The sequence below is a fragment of the Branchiostoma floridae genome, chromosome 16, assembly GCF_000003815.2.
Source record: "Branchiostoma floridae strain S238N-H82 chromosome 16, Bfl_VNyyK, whole genome shotgun sequence".
In the NCBI taxonomy this organism is placed as follows: Eukaryota; Metazoa; Chordata; class Leptocardii; order Amphioxiformes; family Branchiostomatidae; genus Branchiostoma; species Branchiostoma floridae.
Genome location: NC_049994.1, coordinates 14817430 through 14828239, shown reverse-complemented (window position 1 = coordinate 14828239; position 10810 = coordinate 14817430). Strand labels below are relative to the sequence as shown.

Genomic DNA, 10810 nt, shown 5'->3' with positions numbered 1-10810 from the left:
TCGAAGAAAATAACAAAACAGGGACGCAGCGAAAGAACGCAGCAATGTTGCAAGCGTTCCGCACGTCAAGTGAGAAGGGGGCCTTTACACAACAGGTGCCAAATATGACCATATTCCTCTCACAGTCACCTTATTCTATGTACCAGGCAAATTAGTCAATTCAGTTCTTTCACAAGTTGACTTTCCTCCATATCCGATATTATTGAATAAAGTTGAAATAGCTGGTCTCATGACTTGCTCAAGTAACTTGCTGGTGCCCATAATCACGTTGGATGAAATTACGAAGGTGAACTACTTGTGAGCAGTTACGAGGAAACAAGATCTTTGTGTATGTTTATAGAAATCTATCTTCGCCATTTGTATTCGTATTGTCTGGATTATGAACGATTATATTGGTGTATACTTAGAGTGTCGCCTATGACATCGGACACAACATCGGGGCGGTTTGGAACCATAGACCTCTGGCGTTTGTGCCACTTAACCGATAGGGCCACACAACGCCACAAGTGTATTAAAAAAATAGAAGAGACATGAGGCGGGCGACGACGTAATGCATTAGAATTGAACCAGATACTTTATTATTCTATTGTCTTTTCCACCCCACCCCACTCCCTACCCCAAAGTCTATTAAGCACATGTCCTTATAAGGCAAGTCATGATGTATTTCAGACTCAACTAAACCTATGGCCCACATGTACCTACATGTACCTACATGTAGCATTTTCTGATATCCATTTATAACTTCTTGAATATCTCTCTCGGTCCATATATAGACTAAAAGTAAGTATTTCATACAACTAATTATCTTGCCTGTGGGATTGACAGGAAAATGACTAATTCACAATGAAGAACATTAAAGCATATAATTCTAGCACATGTTAACTCTAAATCTTAATTTGCTAGTTTTGATTCATACAACTAATTATTCTTACCTGTGGGATTGACAGGAAAATTCACAATGAAGAACATTAAAGCATATAATGCTAGCACATGTTAACTCTAAATCTTAATTTGCTAGTTTTGATTTATTTAATATATGTAAGATCCAACTTGTTCTACAGTACGTATTGTTTTATTTTTGCCTGTAAACGGAAAATGAAATGAAATTCTGTGGCTTCTTTATTTGTAAAACAGGTGGGAAAAAATGTGTTAAGTTTACACTGCCTTTACACATAGGTTATATATGCTACTCAAAATCAAACTCCAGACCAGTCCCCTCCAGCCTCAGCTTGTGCTTGGCATCATAGGCTTTGTTTTGCTCCGGCGTGAACATGGTTTTCCAATCACCAACGACACCTACAATGAAAAGCAATACAACCTCCATTGTTCATGACAACTCGGGTTTACATTTTTAAGACATGTACAAGTATCAAAACCAATCTTACAATTACCATTGGCGATAGTGCAATGATTGAATATGACCATGTAATGTAAATACATGGTCTATGGAGAGACTACTCGAGAAGGGGGGGGGGGGTCGCCTGAGGGGATGGAGCAAGAGTCTATCTGCGTGGAATGAGCAAAATACAGTCAAACCTGTCTATAGCGGCCACTCAAGGGACCGGACAAATTTGGCCACTATAGACAGGTGGCCTCTGTATAGAGGTGGTAACTTGTAGATAAAATACCCAAGGGACCGACAAAAAGTGGCCACTATGGACAGGTGGCCCCTCTGTAGAGGTGGCCCCTAATACAGGTTTGACTGTAATAGCAACCCAATTGAAGGTAGGGGTTCTCACACCTATTGGACTTATGACTTTTTGGGACATAGAGGGAGGAAGACCTCGGTGGCTTCCAGAGTCACTCCTCTAATGTTAAGAGAAGAAGAAGAAATGTATGTTTCTCAATTAAAGTAAGGAACGCACCTTTACGACAGATGTGCCTTTTCATACCATCGTCTGAACTGCCCCAAGCTTCCTTCAGAGTGTTGAAGGTGCACGACTCAGCAATGCTGTCCACGGTGGCTTGGTCTAAGCTAGTTTCCAAGAAGGCTGCGATATCACTAACCACACTACGCAGGTCCTAGGAGAACAACGAATGTGATCTTTTAACTGCAATTAATTACGAATTATGCGAAGGAGAATTTTCCGTAGGTCATCATAGAAATAGCAGTACGAAAGAAAGTGTGACTCGTTTTCTTCTTCACCCAAACTACGTATATGCATTGTAAAAAACTCAACAATCCCGGTTCATTGTGACAAACATTTCTGTGCAATAAGCCTCCTTAAGCAATATGTAAGTTCTAAGTAAGAGTAAAATACGTCGAAATTTTAAAACGTTAGTAAATATTTTGAAAGCGACAATCTAAAAATAGTAAGATTTACTTCTGAATGATCAAAGTCTGGCCAAAGTCAGACTTTTTGTTTGAAAAAAATTGTCATCGCTGGATTTTTTCACGTTTCACCTTCTTCATATCTTCATACGTGAGGAAGAGGAAATGGCTGTCATCCTTCATCTGCCACCAACCTAGGGCGTGGTCGTAGAAGTCACCATACAGACCTTCAGATAGAGATGTCAGATAGAGAAATAGTACATAGTTGTGAATACCAATGATATTTTTGGTCCAAAAAGAGACTTCTTGATTTTATACACATACGGTTAAGAAAATGGGCATCTGTAGTCAGTACTTGACATTAGCTTTGAAACCTAAAGTCTGCTTGTTTAAACCAGATTGGGGTTCCTTTTATTGACTTACATTTCCCTTCCAGAAAGTCGGCTGCAAATACGTCCCAAGATTCCAGACTTTTCAGACCAACACTGCCGAACTCCTTTTCCATGTTTTTTAGATAGTGGTAAAAGGACACCACCGCGTCTTTCGGGTTCCGCATCACTACAATCACTTTAATCTAGGAGCAAAGAAAAGAAAACTTTAAGGCACTGAACGTCATTTCTATAGCAAATCTAGAAGGTCAATAGAATGATACAGCAAGACTGAAATCAGCATATCGGTGGTATCATATTCAGATCTACCACCCAAAAATCAAGATAATAGCATGTCCAGGTCAAAAGACACAAAAAACGAAGCTTCTCCTAAATTGAAGTACCAAGGTCACATACCAGAGGGCCCAAAATCGACCTTGACCTTTGTTTTATCAACACCTACCCACAATATTATCGAAATACATCCAGAGGTTCTTAAGTTATGCTGACTACAAAATCCGGAAACACAAACAAACAGACAGACACCCCCCAAACCGTATCTAAACTATATCTATCTTTTTCATGGAGATGATAAAGATAGATGTACTTGGCTGTCTAACATTCATTGACATACCTCTCCCTTTGGATTGGCGACCATTTTGGGTGCCAGTTGCCGTGGTAGATGTGTGTGGATTATGCGTGGAGATGGTGAATCCATTGCAAGCACATGGCGTGGTTTTTTGTCAATCCACGGTGCGTATAGCTCAAAACACTGTGTGCTGTGTTCGTCAGGAGTAGTCATCTTTCCAGCAGCTGTCATGACCTTCCTCACTGTTTCCATCATCCAGTTTGTACCTTATAGAATAATATCAACTTTGATGACGGACGTCTTGACATATACTAAGTGTGAAAAGCAATGGTTTGAGTTTGGATGGACGCTGATAAAAGGCTTTTTTTTTTTTTTTACTTAATGGTCACCACGTAACAAGGCCTGAAGGCCACTTCAAGGTTACGGGTTACATGATTGGAACTGTAACAGCATCTCTTCACCCTAGGTCAGAAACATCATGATTGAGACCAGCCCAATTGCTCACTATGAGTGAGGACTTAAACTGACCCAATAGGCGAAGCAGGGGTTACGAGGGCTGCTCGGGAAATTCCCTACCCCATTTTGGCCGGAATGGTTTGATCCGCTACATGTTCGCACATGCGGCGGGTTCTTTTACGTGCTTGGGGTGTTGCTCTCCCCGAACACGGAACCTCCATCAGAAGGCGGCCCTAGCCGAAGCTAGGTACTCATTTTCACCTGAGTAAAGTGAGGAAAGTCGTGTAAAGTGCCTTTCCCAAGGACACAAGATCGGTGACATGCAGCTGGATTCGAACCCGCAACCTCTCGGTCACGGGCCGTACGCAATACCACTGTGCTACGCGGTCCCACTTTGTACTTTGTACCCGGCTTTGTACTTCACTGTTAAGCCTAGCATACAAATAGCCGAATTTAGCTCCCGACTCTCTCCAGACTGCTAGCTGATAGAGCAGGGTGGGTTGCTTATCGGATGAGAACTTTCACCACCGTCCCAAGGATAGCCTGACTAAAATCGCGAGGAGGGGGTGGCATTAACCCCAGCCAGCGAGAGATTGTGCAAACATAGGCTATCTCAAGGATAGCTTCAACATATCAAAATGCTTCACGAAAGTCACACAAACAGAGTCCCTCTCACCTGATTTTGGGTACGTCAGGATGAAAATGTCGTCATCACGGACTGGGTAGTCAGGTATTGCGTCCAAGGTGTCCTCCGATATTTCGGCAGAGAATAGAATGCCTTTGTACTCGTGAAACGCCATGTTGGCTCCCCTCAGTTGGATGCCCCTTCAAGGTGACGCACATACCCAAGGGGGTCAGGAAAAATTGGTCGACCGGAAGAACGGTGGTCTGAAATACGAGAGCTTGTCCTGCGGCTAAGGATCGCTAGGGCGAACAGTGGCCGCCTTAAGTTATATATTTATGTCCTAAGGGTCGAACAAAGCCATGTGGCTGTATACGGTGTGGATCCGATCACACCTGGAAGGGCTCCTACTTTTTTCAATAAGAGTGGTGGGTTCTTTAACGTGCTCGAGATGGAACATATGCATTACATATATCGTCCAACCCAATTTAAACTCAAGCATATTCATTCCTACTTCTAAAGTGCAATGTACTATAATTTCAGCCGCCAATCCACGTCGAGAGTTCGAGTTGGTTTTATTTTCTTTCTACGAGAGAAAGTAGTCCGTTCCAGCCTAACGCCTATTGCACGAAGGCTTGCAGCTGAAGTATGTTACCTGTATCTTTTTCATTTCAAGACAATTACCATATTTAGTATTTCAGCTTCATCAATTTTTTTTACCCCGATAGTTTTTAAACTGTCGTCTTATCGCTTTTTCCGCCCCGTAGGTCTCAAAACAGGTGATTTTATTCCGTGTAATTTCGAAGCAGAAACATTATGTTCCCTTCTGTAAAGGTAAACATAATGAATACGAATGCCAGTCCAAAATGCAGGTGCCCCCAATCCAAAAATCGCCGAAATTTTTATTCTTTACGGCGGTGCCATTTTGCTAATTTATCTGTTTAATCATCCAACTAATTTTTTTAAAAAATCACTGTAATACCCCGCAAAAATGTATTGGAGAGCAGATAGCAAACACGTCCGACACTTCTTTCTGAAAAGGTCGCACATCGTGATACAATCGTGCACGCAAGTGTCAAAGTCGGATGGAATTTCATCCGGTGGGCGGCAAGAAAACTGTGTCCTTGACAACGGCGTTACTATGGACTGCGGAGTGATATGTTAGAAAATAAACACGGTTCGAATTCTGTTTGATTACATGGCTTGGCGGTTGAACTTCAGCCACGTCATTTTTGCATGCGTAACTTTCAGGTTCCTAACCGAAATACTGTGGTCTGCTACCTTACCACGTCGAAGGTAATTGAACTTTTGACCCCAAGGCCTTGTCAACACATTCGGGCGAAGGTCATTGGCCTTGTGAGTCCGGCTAAAGCAGACCGACGGATGCAGCTAACTCGTATATACATCTGTAAGAACTACACCTGACTGAAGTCGTGCTAAGTGCATTTCCTAAGGGCACAACATCGGGGCACACCAGCTGTTTTGAACCCAAGAGCTCTGGGGTTTGTGCCAAGCACCTTACCGATAGGGCCACACCATGCCACAAAAAGTAAAAAAAAGCACAGAAAAGAGACAGGACAGAGACGACGACATAATGGATCAGAATTGAACCAGATACTCTTTTGTCTCTTACCACCCCCCCACCCACTCCCTACTCCAAAGGCATGATGCATTTCAGACTCAACATGTAACATTTCTGCTAACCATTTGTAACTTCTTGAATATCTCTCTCAGTCCATATATAGACTGAACGTAAGTATTTCATACGAATACTAATTTTAACTGTGCCTGTAGGATAAACAGGAAAAAAATTACTTAACAATGAATAGCATTATACCATATGGTAACGTGCTGATCAAAACGTTAACTATATAAATCTTAACTCTTTAGTTATGAAATATTTTCATTCATTTAAGATCCAACTTCAGTGCTATAAGAGGTGAAAAGTTTTCATTTGCCTGTAAACGGAAAAAATTGAGGTGGAATTCTGTGGCTTCTTTGCTTGTTAAAGGAACAGGTCGAATCAAAATAATATATTGAGTTTTCCACAACCTTTACACACAGGTTATATAATTATGCTACTCAAAATCAAACTGCAGGCCAGTCCCCTCCAGCCTCAACTCGTGTTTGGCATCATAGGCTGCATTTTGCTCCGGCGTGAACATGCTTTTCCAGTCACCAACGACACCTACGAGGAACGAAAATCAAAACAACATCGAACCCCATTATGCATGCAAGTATGGGTTGCATCATTAAGAGACGTACCAGTATTAAAACCATCTTATATTTACTATTTCAGACAGTGCGACGGTAGAATATCAGGTGGTAATGTATGTTTTCCAAATATTTATCTATTGATAATCTTCTCTTACTCATTTACCAATGTCAAGTGCTGCAATAGTCCTATAATGGAACAGAGCAGGTTTAGACAATTTCCTCATTAATTATGCAAACTAGATTCCGTTTTGCAAACTTGATATTTAACTTTATGAAGCATCACTTAAGCGAAGGTAATTACAATCGACGAGAGCCGCAAACGTGGTCGTCATTCTTTGACACTCAAGAAGGTGACTGAGGTAGTTGCAGGACCTCAAGATAAGGAACTTTGCTCTGTCATGCGTGATATAGGGGCAGAGACTAGTGTTACTTCAATGAGGTGAGCTGGACTGATAGGGAACTCACCTTTTCTGCAGATATGTTTTTTCGTAGCATCATCTGAATTGCCCCAAGCTGCCTTCAAAGAGTTGAAGGTGCACGACTCGGCAATGCTGTCCACAGTACCCTGGTCTAAGCTGGTGTTCAGGAAGGCTGCGACATCGCTGACCACACTACGCAGGTCCTGTGAGAACAACGAATGTGATCTTTCAACTGCAATTAATTACGAATTATGCGAAGGAGAATTTTCCGTAGGTCATCATAGAAATGGCAGTACGAAAGAAAGTGTGACTCGTTTTCTTCTTCACCCAAACTACGTATATGCATTGTATAAATCTTAACATTCCCGGTTCATTGTGACAAACATTTCTGTGCAATAAGCCTCCTTAAGCAATGTGTAAGTTCTAAGTAAGAGTAAAATACGTCGAAATTTTAAAACGTTAGTAAATATTTTGAAAGCGACAATCTAAACATAGTAAGATTTACTTCTGAATGACTAAAGTCTGGCCAAAGTCAGACTTTCTGTTTGAAAAAAATTGTCATCGCTGGATTTTTTTACGTTTCACCTTCTTCATATCTTCATACTTGAGAAAGAGGAAATGGCTGTCATCCTTCATCTTCCACCAACCGAGGGCGTGGTCGTAGAAGTCTCCATACACGACTACAAGTCGAAGAAAAGGTAATGTAATACTAGGCTGTTTGTCATTATTATCACTGTAATTCACAAACTTTGATAAAATGATTGTGTGCGACTTTCTGTCAATAGGGCGATGTGTTGATTTGTTTTACACATACGTTTAGGAAAATAGGCAACATTTGACTTGGCCCTTGGCCCAAAAGTGTGGTCTATTTAAACCGCATTATTTTCTTTTTTAATGACTTACCTTTCCCTTCCAGAAAGTCAGTCGAGAAGGCGTCCCAAGAATTTACACTTTTCACGTGAGTGCCGAACTCCATTTCCATTTGTTTATTATAGTGATAAAGGGAGACCGCCACGTCTCTCGGGTTCCTCACCACTACAATCACTCTTACCTGGAAACAGTGAAAAGCAAACTTTTAGTACATACTGTCAATGCATTTAAGTTAGAGGGGATTTAATTTAGCGGTAGCGGGAAAAAAAGGACTTTTCGCGGTGGTTTTAAGTTCGCGGTAGCATCATGCACTGTAGTCTCTTACTGCCATGGAAAATGTTCGCGGTGGTTTTAAGTTCGCGGTGAAGCGGCCACCGCGAACATTAAACCACCGCGAAAGTTTCTGCATTTACAGTATCTAGGAACTCTTGTTACCTTCGTCGAGAAGGTCATGTTTTCGGTTGCACTATGGTGTTATGGGTAGGTCATATACCTCGAGAAGCTGTGAATGGATTTTCATATTTGGTAGATGTGTCTTGGAAACAAATAAAAAGGGTTAAGTTCGAAAATAGTTAAACTGGCGTTTTCCTTCGGTGCTGCAGCGGGCTGTGTATTATTGTGTGTTTGTCTGTTGAAAACATAACTGGAGTAACTGTTAATGGATCTTTATGATATTTGGTAGGTGAGTAGCGGTAGTGGAAACAAAGGTTAGTTTTGCAAATGTGTACGTGGCGTTTTCCTGCATGGTACTGCAGCGGGCTGTGTATTTTTGCGTGTGTGTCTGTGGACAACATAACTCAAAAGAGTCTCTTTATTCAGGAGCTTCATGATATTTCTAAGGTAAGTACCGGTTGTGGGAAAGAAAGTCCGGGTCGAAAATGGTTCACAATGTACACAATGTTATACGTCTTCATGTCTAATCTTCATTCACGTACCTTTCCCTCAGGATTGGCAACCATCTTGGGGGCCAGTTGCCGTGGTAGGTGCGTGTGGATTATGCGTGGAGATGGCGAATCCATGGCAAGCACATGGCGTGGTTTTTCGTCCTTGCCTGGTACATACATTTCGATACACCACGTGCTGTGTTCATCGGGAGTGGCCATCTTTCCAGCAGCGTTCATGACCTTTTTCACTACTTCCATTATCCAGTTCGTACCTGATGAAAATGACACTTTGGTTGTACATGTACAGCATAGCATCAACTAATTCTGCTTTCATTCAATTCTTATTGAGGTAGAGCTATGTGCAAATATGTAATTTTAAAGGAACTAATATTTGCATATAGTGAAGGACTCCCGGAAGAATATGTTGATGTGAATATATGAGTGAAGTTGGTAGCGTGCAAACGGCGTATCGTGTTAAAGACGAGATTTCCAATGATATTAAACACTGCTCATCATAAAAAAATACATGATTAGGTTCAGAAAAATTTGAGCTGAACTCCTTGTTTATAGAAAACTTTTGAACAAACCTCCTCTGTTGACAAGGAAGGGTCAATGCTTTAAGACAGACGAGAACAATGTGGCACTGTACTCGAGTAGGTAATTATTAATAACTTATTATTTACAATGCCACATACACAAGTACAGATAGAAGGTAAGGTAGTGTTTCGGGAACGGTATTGGAAGGCGAAACCCAACCCAACCCACTCCTTCCACCGCCCTTTACCTCCCGAACCGGATCAGGGGCCCGGGGTGAAGTGAGAAAGGCCGTGCAAAGTGTCCTTCGCATTTTAAAGGGCACGAGATTGGTGACATGACTAGGATTCGAACCAGGAACCACTTAGTTCTGAGCCGAACACTCTGCCGGTTACGCCGCATGTCCCTGCATAATTACTTTTGATCGATCAAGCTAACGCCGTCGCAAGGGTAGCTGTTTCCCCTTCTGCGACAAGGTAGTGACAAAGGTCATAGTACAAGGTGACATAGTACCACTCACCTGATTTTGGGTACGTCAGTATGAAAATGTCGTCATCACGCACTGGGTAGTCAGGCATGACGTCCAAGGCTTCCTCAGGAACTATAACAGGAAACAATATGCCTTTGTACTCGTGATACGACATGTTGTTGAGAGCCTTCACTTCGTCGATATGCAGGTCAGGAAAACTTGTTCGACTGGAACAGTGGTCAGAAATATGAGAGCTTGTCCTGTGATGCTACTACGGATCGCTAGGGCACAGTTTCTGTCAGTCCAGGTAACTAGATTGTCTAGATCAGTTTGTACTTTGGACGGATGTGTCGCAAGACTGGCCTGTGCAAGAGACATGTCGTCCAGGCCCCTGCTGAAGTATCCTCTTGGGAGGGGGATGTACCGTTTATATGGACAAGGAAGACCAGGGGACCAGGCTTCGTGCCTTGAGACCACAGTGTTTCCCAATCAGAAAAGGCCCCTTTGTACGTGACACGCTGCTGTCTGTGACAGAAAATCGCAGATCCCAGGAAGGATAGACCGACGAACACCAAGTTCTAGGAGTTTCTTCATTGCAATTGTCCCAGGTGCAGTAGGTTCACTTCTACCATTATTACAGTCATGGCTACCTCGCTAGTATCACTTCTACATATTTGCTCATTTTTGGTAATATTTCGTCAGGTTGAAATCTCCAAAGAAGAAAAAAAATCATGTTTTTTTCTGAAAGTAGGCGAAAATTAATGAACGCGCTGATGTCATCCATAAAATTTACTTGCTGTGGCCTAATCACATAAAGTCTAGATTAAACGATTGCTTTAAAACTGTTGATTTGGATCACGTAGATTACGAAGTCGAGTCTCGCGAGGTCTCACGAGGTTGAACCAAATTTTCTGAAATCTGTAGTATCGGGAGTGCCCCAGGGGTCAATTTTAGGTCCCCTCCTTTTTTTATTATATATCAACGATCTTCCATCCATAGTAAGCAACAAAATGGGCCTTTACGCTGACGACTCCAAATGCTACAAACAAATATCTACTGTTTTAGATTGTGTATCACTCCAGAGAGATATTGATGCATGTCCACGACAAG

At 42.0% G+C, this 10810-nt stretch overlaps 2 protein-coding genes across 2 annotated transcripts; both read right to left on the bottom strand.

Annotated features, from left to right (window-relative positions):
* Window positions 1-1186: 1186 nt before the first annotated feature.
* On the bottom strand, window positions 1187-4524 carry LOC118432815 (amine sulfotransferase-like). Its single transcript, XM_035844435.1, has 6 exons — window positions 4362-4524; window positions 3275-3495; window positions 2696-2846; window positions 2405-2499; window positions 1866-2022; window positions 1187-1296 (listed from the first exon to the last, which is right to left on the bottom strand). Exons 1-6 carry the CDS (start codon window positions 4483-4485, stop codon window positions 1187-1189), a joined length of 858 nt encoding a protein of 285 aa, XP_035700328.1. The 5' UTR covers window positions 4486-4524.
* A 1736-nt stretch (window positions 4525-6260) lies between these two features.
* On the bottom strand, window positions 6261-9898 carry LOC118432814 (amine sulfotransferase-like). The gene is made up of 6 exons (XM_035844433.1): window positions 9752-9898; window positions 8749-8969; window positions 7847-7994; window positions 7522-7623; window positions 6990-7175; window positions 6261-6495 (listed from the first exon to the last, which is right to left on the bottom strand). Exons 1-6 carry the CDS (start codon window positions 9873-9875, stop codon window positions 6386-6388), a joined length of 891 nt encoding a protein of 296 aa, XP_035700326.1. The 5' UTR covers window positions 9876-9898; the 3' UTR covers window positions 6261-6385.
* Between the last annotated feature and the right edge of the window lie 912 nt (window positions 9899-10810).

Bases quoted from the DNA above. Each gene is read 5' to 3' on its own strand.
- LOC118432815 (XM_035844435.1), bottom strand. From the start codon at position 4,485: ATGGCGTTTCACGAGTACAAAGGCATTCTATTCTCTGCCGAAATATCG. The intron at 2,500-2,695 runs GTAAGTCAATAA...CTCTATCTGAAG, and splicing joins CGACTTTCTGGAAGGGAAAT to GTCTGTATGGTGACTTCTAC. The intron at 1,297-1,865 runs GTGCGTTCCTTA...TTTTCATTGTAG, and splicing joins AAGGCACATCTGTCGTAAAG to GTGTCGTTGGTGATTGGAAA.
- LOC118432814 (XM_035844433.1), bottom strand. From the start codon at position 9,875: ATGTCGTATCACGAGTACAAAGGCATATTGTTTCCTGTTATAGTTCCT. The intron at 7,995-8,748 runs GTACGTGAATGA...CACTGTTTCCAG, and splicing joins TTGCCAATCCTGAGGGAAAG to GTAAGAGTGATTGTAGTGGT. The intron at 7,624-7,846 runs GTAAGTCATTAA...TTCGACTTGTAG, and splicing joins TGACTTTCTGGAAGGGAAAG to TCGTGTATGGAGACTTCTAC.